Genomic DNA, 18,864 nt, shown 5'->3' on the forward strand with positions numbered 1-18,864 from the left:
CAAAAAAAGAAAAACACCTAGCGCTTGGTGTTAGAGAGCCAGTCCAGATCCCTCCAATGTCTCCTCCAACACTTCCTCATCCTCCCATGTCTCCTTTCCTTCCCCCCCCCACCATGAAATCCAGTCTGAGCCATGCAAAGACTTAGGAGACAAGTTCTGCCACGGGCCGAGGATCTGAACTCCACCACGATGTGGATGTGAGAGAGCGGACACACACACACGGTTTTCCACACGGCGAGGTGAGTAGAAGCAGCTTAGGGACGTGACACTCAGGACGGTTATCTCTTTTTTTTTTTTGTATCATTGTACACATAGATTTCTTTTAGATTTCTTTTTTTTTTTTCCCCATTAAAAAAACTATAAATACCATAAAAGAAGCATTATTTACAAACTCCATGCGTTTCAGGTTAGAGTGATCACTGCAAGAAAAACACAAGAGAGAGAGAGAGAGAGAAGGACATAAAGATGGGAGATGTTTTCATATTGTTTTGTGACTTTGTACATTCTGGTTTGACACAGTGAGGTCTTTCGCAGGACAGTGATACGTTGTTATGAGGTGACAGTCTTATGGTAGGAAACCCATGCAAACTTTGGGCCGAGGGTGTGAGAAGCTGAAACACTCCGCACTAGTGAAATAGACACTGAGTGTACAAAATATTAGAACCACCTTCTCTTTCCATGGAACTGGAAAGACAAGGTCAAGTCCATTTGTTCACAGAGATGTGGATTAACCCCTTGAACTCTGATTTTCCCCTTAAATTTCCCCTTAAGCAGCTTTTTTCCATACTGTACAACAATGTCACGTACATATTCTGTATCTGCTCAAACCAATGCTTCATTAAAGCTATAGCGCGCTTATATTGAGTGAAATATTCAAACCCAAGATGCCATTTTTATGGCTGCATCATTACATCAAATGGAAAAAAATCTAGATGTCTTATGCATCATTTTGTACACATTTCCCTGTAATTCAGCATGACATGTTTGGTGTCTTTGGAAACCATGGGATCTTGACTAGAATTTAAAATAAAGCTCTGTGGGTTTGAACAAAGCTTGGCCGTACAGCATGTGTTTGTAATGATGGTCCCGCCGGTGGGACCGTTAAGGATAAAAACTGATATTTTAGCTTTGAGACAATTTAGATTTGGTCTTAATATTTTGTTCACTCCATATATCTGCACCACATAGTTGCATTTTTGAAGTCTGTCACGTTACTCAAAAATGTCTTACCTTCTGCCAGCACCCAGGCATTGGTAATCCATCTGGGCCCTGTTCAGGGAAGAGCAGCAGGGAAGATATGGTCGATTAGAAACAATGAGGAATGAAGTAGAAATGGAAGGTACACTCTTAATAGGTATACTACATGCAATGATAATAGGAATAAAGTCGATTTTATGTCACAAACAAGACATAAAGATGTACGATGCAAGATTTTTATGCAAAAATACACCCAGTTTATCAGCCCAAAACACAAAGTGGGGCTACAACAGAGAAGACAAATCGACGAATCGAAACTTAAGAGCGAACTTCAAAATTTGCTAAAAAAAAAAAAATTGAAAATTGCATAGAGCAGCTATAACACTCCTAATATAACTGAGCTTTTTGCATCACTATGCCCATGTTGAAATGTTGGGTTTGAGGCTTCAGTATCTAGTTTAGGGAAGGAAAAGGCTCCATGCAAACTGTACAAACTGTCCCTGATATATTGTATAAAGGGAATAAAAGATCCTTAAGACATAGGGGCTTGATAAAGTAATAGTTTCGCCAAACTACAGCTTTAAAATCATGTTTAGCCGCTGAATATATTGTTGATAATTGTGCATCTCATATTACTAGACTATTGTTTGTTGTAATGCAACTTGTTGTTGTGGAACTTGTGGAAACGATGCATCTCACTACAGAATTTCTGGTATTTTCAAAACTACACTTATTGGCCCAAAGGGGGGCGCTACACCGCTCGTTTGTTCATTCATCATGATGCATATCTCAGAGACCACTGATCAGATTTGGATGAAACTTTGCGGTTGGTCTGCATCATTCATGGGGGATAACATGTTAACTGTTGCCTTGCTTTGAACTGTATCTTTAACCAGTATATAATAAAACGTAATGACATCCGCAACAGTGTATTCTTATTCATGCAGGCAATACACAGCAAAATGTATCTCATGCAAGGCAATATGTTGGTTCTTTAAATAAATTGATGTAATGTAAATAAATGAATGCAGATGTAACTCAATGAGGTGATTCGGTTTACTAATTGTGATTTATGTATGTTCTGCTCCATACTCTGGCTGTGGTGTAATTGTATCAACTCATTTTAAGTCATTGCTCAATCCCCATGACATTTTAAAAGCAAACATATTGTGGCACATGAGTTCCAGTTCACCTACACCTCTCACATTTCCGAATTTCCGAAAAGGAACTTGATTCCCACAGTGTTAGACCCTGCATGCACTTTACAAACACAACACATTACTTCTCTTAAAACCATAAAAAGCATAAAGAAACCGTTCGTCTGGGGCAGTAACTGACTGAATCATTGATCTTCTCTCGTTTGGTCATGGTCTGGCCCAATTGGTACAAATACAGGTGGGGGAAAAAGGAGTTAACAGAGTAGAGGAGGAGTAACGCATCAGTAAAGGAGTCTGTGTTAGCATCAAGTTAAAGGGGAAACGGTCCGTTTAGGAATCAGCCGGAAGGGAACAGGATTGGAGCAAAACTGATTCTATAAGGGCAAGGAGGGATTTAGTTAGATGGATTGATTTTGACAGAGTATCAAACATATCAGCATAAATGTTCATTGGGTGTATTCTATTGTTTAATATTGTATAAAATTTAAAGAGGGCTGCTTGCAGTCAGAAAGTTATTCAGGTTTGTGGTGTGGCATCGTGTTAGAAAGTGCGTTATGATGGAAAATGCAGTCGTGACCGAGACAAGGTGTGGCTGTGCATGGCATCTAGGTAGATTATAAAGAGCGTGGATGTGGTGGAACCAGTCTACATGCTTGTCAAGCTTCCAAGTCATGCATGGTTTTCAGCGGAGATTGAGGACATGAGAGACATGCATGGTTAAGAGGTTGAGGAAAAAGAGAAATACTGTACCAATTGGCATGGGGCATCCAGCCCGTCCAGACCTGGCTGCCCTGGCTCCCCCTTTTCACCCTTAAAGCCCCGGAAACCCTGTTTGCAAAGATGACCTAGGAGTGTTACTGGGAGGCAGGCGGACGGCGCTAATCCCGCGCATCCATCCGCTAAGGAGGATACAAGAGGGGGGCGAGGGAGGAGCTGCCCTGTGAGCCTGCTGACACCACAATCCAGCCCAGTTCACTAGCATGTCTGATAGCGTATAATGACGCATTTGTGTGTCGTTGAATCTGAATCTTTTCAGAAAAGTAGCAGAAGGTGCATTTAAGGTTGCTTGGGTCAGGTGGTTTTATCATTCTTAGGGCGGGAAGCTGGGTGTCAGTTTAGCCACAGGGTGCTCCTCCTTGTTTGGGTCGACTGTTCTACGAGGCTGGGAGGTGATTTCCAGCTCAGAGCTGTGACATACCAATGGGCAGGGTGCATCTAATCCAGGGGCACCCTGTTCTCCTTTCTCGCCCTTGGGCCCTTTTTTGCCCTTCTTTCCCTTCTCCCCCTGTGAATACAATGGTTCGGTCATGTTAAAATCATCTGTGAACATTTGGGGCAGCACTGCTATTAGGAGGGGAGTGATTAAAAAGGGAGGCTATGGCCCACAAAGGAGAAACGACATGGTCAATGTTAGATAGGAGGATATGCCAGACGGAATTGGGTATTCCAAAACATTCCTCGGGAAAGGAAGAGGACAAAGAAGGGGAACGGTAGGAGGGAGTGGAAAAGAGAGCCGGTCGCCAAAGGGATGTCAAGGGCACAAGGGAGGAAAAGAGTAGCAGGGAAAACACCTCCAGAGGGACAGAATTAATCAAATCCATTGAACACTAAAAGAGTTAAAACTGTATCCCTTCATACTTGGGTTGGAGTCGGCCTCCCTCTAACATTCAATGCATGCATGAAAGACAAAATACTGAACAAAACAGTTCAATTCCTGATTTGAATATCAAATTTTCTTAATGTGAGTGCATGCAAGTGTTGTAAGACCTCAATACTCATAACTCACAGTTAAAACAGACTCCCCTAAACCGGATAGCTTTCATTCATTGTATCTTTTCAACAAAAGCATTTATGTGGAACATCATCCTAAATGTCAAATTCAGTTTTGACAGTTCTTAGTAAATACCTGGAACAGAAGTAGTTTTTTTTAAATGAGCTCAGAGATGGCAACAAGGCAAATGCAAAGTATATTCATCTTTATCTGCCAAGGAATGGGATACAGTTTCTCTGAGAAATTAAACATCTAAGAAACACGATAGAAGTGTTAGTCAGTGTAATGCAGACACACAGACTAGGCACTGAAAGCTGTTTCATAAAGGAAAACTACTGTAGTGCTCATGCATGGAAACAGCAAAAAAGAACACAAAGGTGAGTTTAAACTGCCTGTTGTCAATGGACTTGCTCTTATTTTACTGTCTGTGCTGTCATTTGCTGTCGATGTTGAAAGGAAAATGTGTTTTTGGATGCCTCAAAATGTGATTTGATGCATGATTTTGAGAAATGAGATGAGCAAATCATTCAATGGTGGGAGAACAAAAGCTGGCTTGACAGGATCGGGGATGACATTTTATGCAGAGACAATTTGACATTATATAGAGCTTTTATCCCAGTTGGTATTTAGTTAAGATCCTGGTTGGTGAGTGCTTCTCTTGAAAAGGCACAACTGCCAGAAATATTCAGTTGAATCCTAATTGAAGCCTGTCCAGTACCTCTGTGACAGTATAAGGAATTCATTAGGATGCAGAAAACAACTTATATTTCAGTACAAAATAGAAAAAAATTGAACAGCTTCCTACTCCATCCCTTACATCTACTATTTACACCTCATTAAATCGATGTGTATCTGAATTTGGGGGGGGGGGGAAGCTACATAAACGACTCTATAATTCCTGTCACAGTCACTGTCCATTGACATCAGTCCTTCTCTGTATGTTAAGGGGTTCACAAGCCACTGTAGCTTTTCTAGATCTACCTTTTCTCCTCTTTCCCCAAGGTCTCCTTTCTCTCCCCTTAAGCCTGGCAACCCCTGCAAAAGTACAACTCCACTTCATCACTCTGAACTCAGCTCAGACAAAACAAGGTTTCCTCTCCCTTCTGACGAAGCTGAAGTTTCATAAAATACACAGGGGTAAACGTAAAAGAAGAGGCTGGAAGAGCGAGGTGAAAAAGATTTTAAAAAAGTGAAAAGAAAGAACAAGAGAAAGTGGAGGGATGTGCAACAAGAGGAAGATTAGTATGAAATAAAATATCACAGCTGCTATATCTGGTGCCTATATAAAGTGTACAATACAATATATATTTTGTAAGCTGGTTATTATTGATTGTTTGGGGAACCAAGCAGCAGACACTTACATCCAAGCCTGGTGTTCCAGCAGCTCCCTGCAAATAAAGAAATACATTGGATGTGTTACCCTGGTAATAGTGACACTGTTATTCACATGCATTTGATTTGTTAATTAAAGCCTGCAGCAGAAATTAATAACTCATATCTTGTTCAATAAATTAGGGCAACTTAAGCAAATACATTTGGCTTGAATACCAGTTTATGGTATTTGTTATACTGCTTAAGCAAAATACAAAGAAATAGACAACAGACTTATCTTATTTCTCCTAACAATTACATCTAATTGGATAGTATATTTGTAGAATATGATGTTTTAGCACACACTCACACACACACACACACACACACACACACACACACACACACACACACACACACACACACACACACACACACACACACAAAACATCATGTGCACAACTATGTTGCTTTTGGAAATTTGGCTTCTGAGTGATTTTTGATTGATGACTGAAAAATTACAAGAAATGTTGTAGCAGACTTTCCACTGATGCTAACCAGCAAAGGTGCACAAAATGATGCCTAAAGCCTTAAATAAAAAATAAAAGGCATGTGTCCTCAACATGTCAACAAACTTACAGGTAGTCCATAAGGTCCCCTTGGTCCTGGTTCCCCTGCTGCTCCTCTCTCACCCTGGATAAATAAATCAGTGTTGAAGTCACATGAATCATATTCAATCAAATCAAAACTTCAGCACACTGCTGTGGAAACTAATGTATCAGATTGATGAGCGAGTGCTAAAAATACCTTAACATGTACTGTCAAAAAACTGAAAACCGAGACCTCAGAAATAATGTCAACAGTCATTTTAAGCCGATACGTGTGTTGTATAGAAAGCTTCACTTACTCTGTCGCCCTTCGGCCCAGCTGGCCCGGCCGGCCCCACAGGCCCATCCATGCCCTGCAGACAGTAGTGTTATCATGGTGAGCTTCCAACCCGCATCTACAACTACAGTCTGATAAGACTACTACAACTCTTTCAAAATAATGTTGGTACCAGGTGGAAAGCAAACTTCACGTTCAGCATCCACATTTGCACCGTATCATACAAATTCATACAGATGTCTCACTATTTATTTAAGATTCTGGATTGACCTACAACCCACACACAGGATCTATAACAGAACCGATGCTAGCTCACATGCATTGGCCACAACAGACATTTATAATGCTGACACAGTTAATGTATGAGTGTGTGTTAATGCTGAGTTAATGGCACACGGGACAAACGAGAGCCTTGAAATGCCTGCTGTCACAGCTTCTTGTACCGTTATCATCCGATGAACGAAGCTCAAACATGGCTAAATTCAACTCGCGACTCCTAGCTTTGATATAAAAACCCAGCAAGTGCTCAGGTGGAACCGAAACTGCACACAACTTTCTCTTCAGTCACAACGAAACACAATACCTATTCAGAGGATGGATGATGTCAAGTAACAATTCTGAGGGAAAAGGGGGGCGGTATGGAGGGTGAGAGGGAGAGAAGGAAGACAGGAGTTGGGTGGTGAAGCCTCTTGGTCACATGACACTCACCCTAATTCCGGGCTTGCCGTCCAAGCCGGAGGCTCCCTGTGTGGTTATGGAGGTATGAGTGACATGAACAAGGCGGGATTAGTACCAGATGAACACAGTGAAAACAGACACTTAATTGCCGTTATTAGGACAGGCTGATGGCAGGGTATACAACAACTAAATTATACTGTATGTTACAGGGAGGCTGGGAAAGTACTCAGCTCAGGCAGATGAAGATGAGGACAGAGCATGTAGAAGGCAGTAAGACACATATGCTGAAGACACACACACACACACACACACACACACACACCCCCCCCCCACACACACACACACACAAATCAATTTGTGCACTAATGCACACATGAACAAGAAACCTGACCAGAGGGCTGACAGGGAAAAGAAGGATTTCAAAGGAGGGTGAGATGGATGAAGGAGTGAAGGACAGGCCTATGTGGTTGGGGATATCCCGTGGTGCACAGCTGCATGCGGTACTTACGGGAAGACCCAAAGGTCCGCGGTCCCCTTTGTGGCCTGGCTCCCCACGCGTACCCTTTGTGCCATGCAAGCCAGCTTCCCCCTGGAGGGCGAGATTAGTAAAGGTTGGCTCAGGAACAAGGGAAGTAGGTGCATATTACATGTATGGTTTACATGTATGGTTACATGTAAAGTCTTTGTCCTTTTGGGAAGGTCCGACATCCAGGACATTGAAGTCAAGCTGCTAAACAGCATCGCGTTCACGTGCTATTTTGTCGGAAAACCCGGAAGACAAACGATAAACAAACATGGACGTCCTGAAAAGGATGATGTGGATTTGGCTGCTTTTTGCTTTTAGGAAGCACTTGCTACAACGCTGCCGGTTTCTTCATGAGAACAAGGAGCAGAGAAAGCGCATCAGGTATGGGACAAAGTAGATTTTAGTAGCTGACTGGCATAAAAGTTGATTTTTTTCAACCATATTGAGAAGGTTAAAGGTTATCATTGCGTCATGTTTCAGAAACTCAGGTAGCAAAAATGTTCTCTGACTTTCTGACTTCATCATCCGACTTTGAATGCCATTCATGTAGGAAATTTGTTTTTCCAATAGCACCTAATGTTATTACATTACAGTTATTACATGGTTTTCGCTGCACACTCCACTGCGTGTACCAGTTAATCCAAATTCTACGACTTGTAGAGGTGTCTGAGGATTCACTAATCAATTTCTTGGCAAGGAAGTAAAGGAATCCTAAAAGTGCTTGCTTTGCTTCAATTGCGATTATGTTGAACTGAATGTGGTCATTATCGAACATGCCAGCAGGTGGTACTTTCATTTTCTTGTTGAGATTTACCTTTGGTCCAGGGAAGCCATGGGGGCCCTGAAAAACATGCAGACATGGTAAAATATTAAATTATGAAGGAGTTGGCTAAGATCATAATCACTAATATTTGCTTCTTAATGTATATACATCAAATAATTACAGTTTTATGTACTATTATGCCCAAAACTGTAGTAAATAATCACTGAATAAATTGCCCTAGCAATTTGTAGGCTTTCATATTGAGTTGCTGCTTGCTGTATGCTGAACAAGTGCTTGAAATTTCCCACAGTAAATTGTCACTAAGTAGTCAGTACTGTTTTATTGTACCTTTGTTTATATAAGTGGCTTTATACAGGCAAACACTGTCATGGAATTACACTGAGAAGACAAATTGGCCTACTGTGTCACGATTCAAACATAGAGGTGGACGGTGGAATCATTAGCTGACAATACCCAGTGTGTTGCCTGTTCTTCTAAATATGATAACAAGCAGTGATATTCTTTATGTTTTTGTTTTTGACCAGTAAGGCTCTTCAAGAGAAAGCCAAGATGTGTGAGAATACTTTCATAAGCAAAGCTCAGTACAATGTAACAGGAGGATTTTGAGCTTGTCAGAATGGCAGCAAACTGTAATTTGGACACTTGGCAATGTGAACTGTAGCACTGTATACGCTGTGTGGGCTGCTGTGACTAAACGATTAGCAGACACAACACTGCATCATCTGTTTTTGTTCCTGCAACAAAAGGAATTAAAAACACTCTATAGTTTAAATGGGCGGGGCTCATTCACTGCAGGGAGGAGACTCCTTATGAGTGTTGACACATTACAGCACCTCACCACAGTACCAGTATGACCAGAAATGCCATTTGACGTGGGAAATTTGTATTTGTATTTGTATTATACTTCTATATTCATTGTATCCGCAAGTATGCATGCATGTCCATGCACGACAGCCTGAGAGGATATGGCTTTCACAATGAGAAAAGGTGACATGTTGATAACTTTATAGAGGAGTAAACTCACCATGGGTCCTGGGGGACCATGGGGCCCTGGTGCCCCTGGAGGGCCAATGATCTGCAAACATTACATATACATATTTTATTACCATCATTTTTGACAAGGTTAACTGGTAACTGGTCTTTAACTAAGGTGACTTACTGAGGGACCTTGAGGACCAGGTAGACCTGCATCTCCCTTATCCCCTTTCACCCCATTGACACCCTGAGGAACAAAAGGTTTGTGAACATGGAGATAAGGCGTGACTCTTGCTCAGTCTAATAGTATAGCTCTACTAGATTTCCATTAAAAACATGACATTTCGACTGTCAAAGGCCTTCATCAGAAACAAAAGGTTTGTGACACATTCATATTATTCTATCTAATGCCTCATTAAGATGGGCAGAGACTTTTCCTCTGTCTTGGAAAATGGCTAGACTGCGTTATAGTGGATTCTTACTGGCAGGCCGGGTAAACCAGTTGTTCCTTTCTCTCCTGAAGCGCCAGGGATTCCCATGTCTCCTTTTGAACCTTTGTAGCCCTGAGAGGAGACAGCTACAGGTTACACCCAGACAGTTAATATAGAACTGCTTTGACTGCTCACCCTGTGGTTTACTTTGCAAATGTTTTCATTTCCATGCAGTAATAAACACTGACACTAATGATAAAGCCAGTATGTATCCCTCTTGTACTAAGCTTTTATTTTACATTTAGGCCTCCTTTACATCTGATTATTCCTGTAAGAAAATCTAATAAGTTTCAGGTCCACCTCAGTCAAATGCCTCATGGTTCATCAATATGAAGTCAAATGATTTAAGCAAAGCTCTCTCACACAAATCTTCTCAAAATTGAATTTATCCATAAGGGAGAATATAGGATCAACTCACTCTTTCACCATCCAGTCCAGGGAGGCCAGGCATACCTTGATCCCCCTAAGCGGAAACAAAAAAGCGAAATGTTTTGCAAACACAATATGAGAAGTAGATGTTAACACTTCCATATCTGTGATTTAGCAGTGTGTACAGCAGAAACGTGTTGCGACTTTGTGAGGAGAAGAAAAAGGTGCCAGTCAACATGAGATTCAGACGCAAAGGAAAAAGTTCAACATTTTAGGTGGATAAATGAGGACAGAAAATATTGGTTACCTTTATACCCTGTGGCCCCACTGGCCCAGCAGGCCCAGGGGGACCCTGGATTAAAAGAAAGAGAGAGAGAGAGAGAGAGAGAGAGACAGAGAGAGAGAGGAGAGAGAGAGAGATTTCATTGCTGTCATAGTCAACATAGAAAATGTACTTTTGATTGGGGTTGGCGTAAATTCGATATCAATTCATCTCAGGAATACAGCAAGGCCTCAAGACAAACACGGTAAAAATGGACGAGGTTGTGAATTGCATTTCATCGACAACAATGGAACTGGCCATCACACTGAAATGCTTTGCAAACAACACAGAAACATGTTAGGAATCAGTTATCGATGAACAGGACAACGATTTTAAACTGGACTGCAAGACACATGCTCGGGTCATAAACATGTGTTAGCTGGAACATATGGATAAATACACATCGTCATTCAAAGATGGGAGTGTTACATCTCACTGATGTGGGATGAGTTTCAGTCAACACGGACATGATTTCTCAAAGAAATGTCAGTACAGTATGTGGACATGTTCATCTTCACTGAGATAGTAATCATATACAATTGAACATTAGAACTATCCCACAAACCAAATTATTATTTTTTTCTCTCGAGTTTGTTTTGGAGAGGATGTTGTACTGATATTCAAGGAGATAACCAGCAAACCAGGCAGCTTCTACGATAGGTCAAAACAGCGCCATTATTTCCAAAAGAATCACAGACACTTAAACACAACACTCCATACTGCCAGGGTTCACTGTTAAGCACACATGTATGAGAGTTGCCGGGTGAGAAAGCACAGGTAGAACGGGGCAGGGCGAATCGGGGCAGGGATCGGCTTGGGTCCATGCGAGGACAAAGGTGCATCGCTTGTGCAGATGACACAACACACAGAACAGAGCTGAATTACCGTCACTGTAATAGTGGTAATCTTCTGCAGTAGGCCAAAGGAGAAGGAGGAGGAGGAGGAGAGATAAGATTGCAGACGTTACTCAGCAAGCAAACCTTTGTGTCTGCATGTTTTCTTTGCACAGATACTCCTTCATACTAATTCAGTTCTTTAGGACAGAGAGGAAGTTAGCCTATCATCGGTAGAAGACAGAACCTGAGTAGTGCAAATGAGTATTACAGAGCATTGCACTTCAGTAGGGTGCAAGCCAGTCTAGATTTATGAAATGATTTATTAGCTAGAGATAGAAGAATAACTCTGACTCTTTTAGCTTGCAGTATATACCATTATCCTACCAAAATACAGCAGACCCAACAGAGCGTAAATTATTCACTAAATAAGTAACCAAAAAAAGAAACACTTAAGGAGTTTCACAAGCTTCACTTTAGCAACTGCACATCTGATCTTGCAGATATATTTTGAAACATCAAATAGTGGGGAAATCTAAAAATGTGTTGAACAGCAGTCTCAGTCCGTGACGTGTCTGACCTGCAGAGCCTCCTGGATGTTTCCGTTGTAGTCGATGATCTCAGTGGCTCCTTGGTCTCCCTTCTGCCCAGGGGGGCCCTGCACATGGTCGACATTAGGGAACACATTTAAACACATCACATGTGCTTTCATGTACTACTGTATCTGCCACCTGCTCAACCCCAGGCATTCTCAGAATAAATGATTCTCATAAATGGGATCCTGCACAATACGTGACAGACTGAACCTTGCATGCCTACTCCAAAACATGCAGAGTGCCTGACTGGGTCTGAATGCTGCCCCCTGGTGCTTCTCAATGTGTGGTTCAGTAACACAGATGCAGTTTATTGCTTGTCAGGTACTGTTGAGCTTCTCTATCTTGCACTGTATCAGTGGGCTGTTACAGTTCACTGTACCTGACCAGTAAATAGATGTAAAATGTAAATGTAAATGAAAATTTATCAGCATGTGCTATCATGAAATCATGAAAGTGAGCCGATTCTTTCCATTTTGCAGTGAGGTTAGAAGAGATGTCATTTGTCTTCTCTGATGTTGATACTTACCTTTGGGCCAATAGATCCCAAGTCTCCTTTATCTCCAGTCTCTCCCTAATGTGAGATGACAAATGAACAATTTTCAGAACTCAAAGATTTGACATCAATGCTATTAGCATATTCTCCTTTGTGGAAATTGATCATGGTCCAAAATTGTTTTGCATTGTAAAAACTTGGTATGGTGGATTGTTATGAAAGCATATCATATCATATCATATCATATCATGATGAAGACAGCTATGCAGTTAAAATTCATATGTTTGCACCAATAATAAACAATTCTATTGCCATGCTTACCTTTGAACCTTTCAGGCCGGGTGAACCAGACTCCCCTTGTGATCCCTGACATTAGTGACAAAATATAGTCAGCAAAAAAAGAGTCAGCCAGAGTTTGAGGGACACTCTGTGCAAAACTCAGTACTTTAGATATACACATAAAATTATAATAGCTTTCTTTATGGCGTTCTGTCCATATACTTCACCACAAATTCAATGTAATTCCAAAGCACATTTCACAAAGGAAATATCATCAACTTCTCTCACTCCTCCCTAGAGGGGAGCATGGTAAGCTTCACTAAATTAACCAGCTTTTAATATGCCATAACCGCAGAGGAATGGAGAAAGTGTTTATTTGGATTCCATCATTGATAATGGAGGGGTTACTCTTTTGGGGTTTCTAATAGGATATGAAGCAGCACTAAGGGTTGTCTCAGTTTAGACTGGAGCTTCAACCACCTGCCAGGTCAGCGCCAGACATAAACAGTGGTAAACTCATTTATATTTGGTTTACTTTACTTGGACTCCTGGGAAGGCCTTGAACTCATTATCGGCTATAATGGTATAGCCGTTTCTCTTTGTTAACACAACTGAATACTTGATGAATTGAGTGAAACCCTGCTCAGGGAATGCATTCTACTCTGTCTTACTCATGACACTGGGATCTTTCAACTTGACTGTGTGCTTAGATGGAGGAGACTCTAGATGGCAGCAAAAAACCAGCGAGCCACATGGGTGAAGGACAGTCGTGAATAGGTTTAAAGGCTCTTAAAACACATGGCTGAAGGATCCAGTTTTACTTGGGACAAATAGGTATACAAAGAACCATACAATCATTCCATACATGCATGCACACACGCACACATGCTCTTAAATTACTGACCTTCGGTCCAATGGGCCCAAGGTCTCCTCGTTCACCCTTGCCTGGTGGCCCATGGTCCCCTCTTTCACCCTATAAACATAACCGACACGCTGCTCAAGAACAGGCCTTTTCTCTTACCATTTTACTCAAGTAGGTTAGCTAGCAGGTATGTTACAGCTAACTGTTTTTCTGCAACCTGAGCATTTATTAAGTGTCCCAAAACTTTACATTTCGTAGCTCATTCTGAATAGGAGAGCTGCTGTCACACTTTCTGAACCGCATGGTAAACACTTGGCATGGACTCACTTTCCTTAATGTTATGCAATTCTGACAAAAATGTGAAATCTACAAACTCTCCCACCCTTCTGGCACTGATAAATTCTAATCAGTCTGCTTACTCAACGGGTTTCCATGGTCATTCATAGATATTTATGCTGAATCAGCATGGGAGTCTGGCAGATCGTGACCCTTGACAAGGTCAAAGACGGTTTTTAAGAAGACCCAAAAACATACATCTGCATTTTGCCTTCCTTCTCCTCTATTCTGAACCTGGGAGGGCAAAAAGCTGAACTTATGTTGCACAGCTTTTGTTCCATTTCTCTCAAAGTGAATTGACACAGAAAGGCCAACAGAGGGGGATGTGGTATAATTTAGTGAGAGCCCACACTTCCTATTACTTCATGCTGACACATTGAACCAAGTGGGACACAGTCCTTGTATAGCAACCTTGGGTCAGAACAGCATCGCCTTTCTTTAATGCTGCTTACTAGAAGTAATTTAGAAGTATAGAATTGGAGAATAAAGTTACATAGTTTGAAAATGTTACAAACTTCTCTCTCATCTACAGTACCTCCCTTCACAGTTTTGTAATGGCTGTGCATGAACAATGAGGTAGAAACACTAACATGTCCAGTCACTCCAGTCACTCCAGTCAGATGTGTGAACAGAAGTGAACAAGGACACACTTCAGGACCGTGTATTTACAGTGGTGCTCCCCACTAAAGTGCAGAGATAAATTATTTTCTTCTAGACCCTGACATTTGATTGGGAAACAGAGATATGACACGGGACAATGCCATAAAAGCCTATCTTGACTATCTATGGTTAGAAAACAGAATGCTGGAAAAGGACAATGTGAACAACAGCGTCTGAATCATCAGTGTTGGCTCCACAGTACGATAAGGTCATGACTGAAAGGGAGAGAAGATTAGCTGATTCTTAGCACCCTGAGCACTCACCATGGACATTTTGACAAATCGTAGTCTAAATCACCCTGGCAAAGTGATTATAATGGCTCCTGAGACAATAAACCCACAGAGATTCATGATTTCAATCATTATCACACTGACAGTAATGCGATACAATTGTCTGTTCCAATCTGTCAGAGCTGTTGAAACATCCATAGTCTCATTCCCAGCAGAGGGTAACTCTCTTGTTGTTATGAACAAGGCTGCTGCAGTCCGCTGTGCGCAGACTGTTCATGATCCATACTATGTGGTAATCGCTAGTCAATGGCCACCCACCTTAGTTCCTGGGAGTCCTGGAAGCCCTGGCTCTCCCTGGGGACCCAGGAATCCAGGCTCGCCCTGAAATAATCAACACATATCACTTATTTTTACATGGGGCATTTCTGGTGTAGAAGCTGCTGCCTTCAGCCGATCTTAACGAGCGCAGAACACATATACAGGATGCATGGGCAAACATATTCAAAAAGACAAGCATGCACTTACTTTCATACACACACACACACACTCAGGAACACATGCACAAATGCATGCACATATGCACCCACTCACACACACACACACACACACACACAGAGACACGTGGCTTGTTAATTTATCCCATCGTTTCACATATTAATGACTCCTCTTCAGATGTAAGCAGGCCCTTGGTAGAAACTCATCAGGACCCACAGAAGTGTTTTGCTTAATGCAAAGACCAGGTTCAATGCCACTTATGATGATTTCAAGTCATTTTGTTTTACCATTTTTGCATTTCCATTTATGACTTATGAGGAGTGAACTTGCAATATAAGGTGTAATGCTGGTTAAATTCTAAACTGATACAACTTTATTGGAATATCTTACTGCACCATCTGAAACCAAAGGTCCCACCAACACACTGGACACTCTGAAAGATTTTGGAATGGCAATAGACACTTGCCTCTCAAACTTTGATTGGATAAACAAGGAAGACTGCGGAGCGGACCCAAGTGCAAGCTGAGCTCAGAGTGCTACGTTAGCAAAAACATTGTTAGATTCCATTAAGCATTCAGGCCTCTTAAGTAAAAACAGGAGTATATAAAATGAAAGGTTTTTTCTTTTACAAGGCCAGCAGGTTACAAGCATCCAAAAAGGGAAAAACAAAACCAAAACAGCAACAAGCATTATCTCATCATGCCTGTTTGAGCATTCCTTGCATTCATTCACGTTATATTTCAAGCTGATGATCCGTGACGTACATTAAGGTGGTTGCTACTCATTTAGCATGTAGATGGCTGTGAAATATTATGTGCCTCTAGCGTCTCTACTCTCTGTTTTCTTTCCAGTAAATGAATACTCCTGAACCATATATTTCCAGAACAAAAAAGCCTGCTTTGGGAATTCTGAATAAGTCAAATTGAAACATCCTCTCCTTGACAGGCGGTGTTTTTGGAACATCTTGTATTGATGAGGCCCTTTTAGATGCCACTTACAGGAGGTAAATTGCAGCGTTTCCCAGGGGTGCAGTTACGATCAGCGCCCCTATTCATTATTTCATAGGCCTCCACTTTGTTCACAGATTGAAATAAGCCACTTTTCTTGTTTACTTCTGCTACGTTCAACTCAGAGGCACACACTATTTGCCTTGTCAGTCATTTTCGCTTGAACTTCTTGCTTAAATGTTTGCTTGCACCTTCACAGCACTGAATGTACATACTATTGTACTTCTGGAACATTGCAGTATAGGTATAAATCCCACACAGCAGGAAAAGCAAGATAGCAGGCAGCCTTACATGAGGCGTAGCTATATGTATGGGTCGGCTGAGCTTTGGTATGGGCCGGCTGAACGCTGGTATAGCTGGGCTGAAAGCGGATGGACAGGGACAAGACTGGGGGAATGATTGGGGATGAAAACAGCGAAGCATTTACCTTTATCCCCGGAAGTCCAGGCAGCCCTGGAAGTCCTGGCTCTCCCTACACAGGAAAAGTGTGACATGTTACAGCCAAGCCAAGCTAAGCTGAGTCAAGCCTCATTCCTAGGCTCTTTAGGGCCTCGTGTAGCTCTTGACTCTATATGTGTCTTCTCTATTGTCCTACTGTAAGTGTTAGATACTGATGATGGCCTGATGTTTACTAGTGTATGATGACTGTTTGTCATTCGCTTGTGGTAAGCACCAGCAGAAGGTACTGTACATGCACTTTCATACCAACTCATGCAGCCATGGCTTGATAGGGCAATTAGTGTTTGTTATATTGGACTATGAAGATCTTTTTAGCAAATGTCAATCACTTATTTCAATCGCTCAAGCTTTCACGGGAGTTAATCAAGGTTTACTATTGTTCATTGGTGGGGTCAGGTGTGTGTACGTTCTGGTTTCTTAAATGAAAACTGTCAAATACTTTGGATTAAAGTTGCAAAAGCTGTTTTGAAGAGCTGCTGCGGCTTTATGGTCATTAGAGTTTGGCAGAGCTAGAAGTTGCAAAGTCGGTCTTTTTCTCCATTACCAAGGTCAGGTCACTGTCAAGTGGAGAACTCTAGACTCCCATTGCATGAAAGTATGACTACAGTTCAGTCATTTGATTCAACTGTGGAAAAATCAGAGAGGTCAAGTCCCTTGTGAGGTTTCTGAGAGACTTTCAAAACAAAACTTCTGACTCGGGATAATTTAACGCTCTATTAAGACTATTATATTTATGGCATATGAAAAGAAATGATTAGCACCACACGAGAATGATCAACTGTAATGGCACTCAGGGGATCAGAGAGCCGGCTGTAAATTTCCATTGTGGCTCATGAAAGCATTGTAAACCTAATGAATAAAAGTCTCTCTTGTGGACTACTACTTCACCAACCCTTACTGAATGTCATCCAATGGTACTATTTAATGGAGATCAACAACTCATTTCATGATGGCCAACATAATGAGGAATAAAAATTGCAAGTGTGTCAGCACAAACAGAATGGCTGTGAAATGGGAGAGATAAGATAAAACAGTTTAAAGTCAGTCAGGCCGCGAGCGTTCTTCGCAGCGCAGCAGAAAAAGGCATCTGCTAAAAGTCTGTCTGTCTGCCTAGAATGCTTTTCCCCAAAAAGAGAAGAGAGTGGGGAAATTAATGGGGTGTGGCCCTTGGGATTAAAAAGTGTAATTAGATGGGGTACTGGTGCAGTCTTGACAGCAGTCTGGTCAGGGGGACAACTAACAGCCTTTGTGCCGCATGAAAATAGCTCTTCTTCCGCCACATGCTTGTTTTTCATGGAATAAGTTGCACTTTTCTTCTCAGCAACTGTCTTCAACCAAAAGTTCCTTGATTTCCTGCATTGACTTCAAAAGTGTGTCAAACTGTAGAATACAAACTTGGTTGGGGGTGGGAGGGGAGGGGGGTGGGGGGGTTGTCATGCCAACAAGCGACGCTTAAACACCAAAAACGTGTACAGTCGGTTGGTTGCTAAGCAAAGTCGTGGAATGACTTGGTTGGTGTTAAAGAGTGTGACAAGTGCGGGTCTCAATAAAACTGAGCAAAAACATCCAGAGGATTTAGTATTTCCAGAGGTGTTAGTATGATGCCAGGGGCCTTGCTCTGGCTCAAAACAAGTGTCAAGCCAAAGTAAATGCAAAACGAGCCTGAGCACTGTGATGCATTGAAGCTCAAGTTGAAGTGTCAGGTACTGTCCCATGGACTATGGAGTCCCATGGAGTCCTCATTACACTTTAAAACAGAGTCTCAACCAGTTTTGGAATGCTCAAAATGTCTGTTTTTTATATTGTGAGCCTGATGCAAGATGCTGATAGCTTCACCTTGTACACTGAATGTGTTCATACCTGTGTAAAACAGCATAGCAGCAATATTGTATTCACAGTGATGCAAATAAAGAAATATGTTGAGAGAGTCAGGTTGAGCATTTTCTGTTATTGCATCAGCTGAAGATTTTATTCCCCTCCTCATTATTATCAAAACAGAAACCATTATTAAAAACTATATACCAACCAAATTATTATGGCTGTGGTATAACCCGTTTAAAATAGATATTACTGCAGGAGTTACTATCATTACAAGCAACCATCTACAAAGCTGAGTTTCCAATACACTACTACTGCAATTACTGCTAT

General features: G+C 41.6%; 1 protein-coding gene across 1 annotated transcript in view; it reads right to left on the reverse strand.

The window, feature by feature from the left end:
- Positions 1-263: 263 nt before the first annotated feature.
- The window catches only part of col25a1 (collagen type XXV alpha 1 chain), a 139,220-nt gene continuing 120,619 nt past the window's right edge, over positions 264-18,864 (reverse strand). Inside the window, exons 18-38 of the mRNA XM_071926589.2 lie at positions 16,685-16,729; positions 15,074-15,136; positions 13,572-13,640; positions 12,710-12,754; positions 12,422-12,466; positions 11,880-11,957; positions 11,352-11,375; positions 10,452-10,496; positions 10,194-10,238; positions 9,767-9,847; positions 9,469-9,531; positions 9,334-9,384; positions 8,340-8,366; positions 7,508-7,588; positions 7,030-7,065; positions 6,344-6,397; positions 6,076-6,129; positions 5,487-5,513; positions 3,553-3,639; positions 1,231-1,269; positions 264-419 (exon numbers count right to left, since the gene is read on the reverse strand). Coding sequence (XP_071782690.1) covers positions 417-419; positions 1,231-1,269; positions 3,553-3,639; positions 5,487-5,513; positions 6,076-6,129; positions 6,344-6,397; positions 7,030-7,065; positions 7,508-7,588; positions 8,340-8,366; positions 9,334-9,384; positions 9,469-9,531; positions 9,767-9,847; positions 10,194-10,238; positions 10,452-10,496; positions 11,352-11,375; positions 11,880-11,957; positions 12,422-12,466; positions 12,710-12,754; positions 13,572-13,640; positions 15,074-15,136; positions 16,685-16,729 — 1,062 coding nt within the window. The 3' untranslated portion in view covers positions 264-416. The remainder of the gene's footprint in view (positions 420-1,230; positions 1,270-3,552; positions 3,640-5,486; positions 5,514-6,075; positions 6,130-6,343; positions 6,398-7,029; positions 7,066-7,507; positions 7,589-8,339; positions 8,367-9,333; positions 9,385-9,468; positions 9,532-9,766; positions 9,848-10,193; positions 10,239-10,451; positions 10,497-11,351; positions 11,376-11,879; positions 11,958-12,421; positions 12,467-12,709; positions 12,755-13,571; positions 13,641-15,073; positions 15,137-16,684; positions 16,730-18,864) is intronic.

The sequence above is a fragment of the Centroberyx gerrardi genome, chromosome 23, assembly GCF_048128805.1.
Source record: "Centroberyx gerrardi isolate f3 chromosome 23, fCenGer3.hap1.cur.20231027, whole genome shotgun sequence".
Lineage (NCBI taxonomy): Eukaryota > Metazoa > Chordata > Actinopteri > Beryciformes > Berycidae > Centroberyx > Centroberyx gerrardi.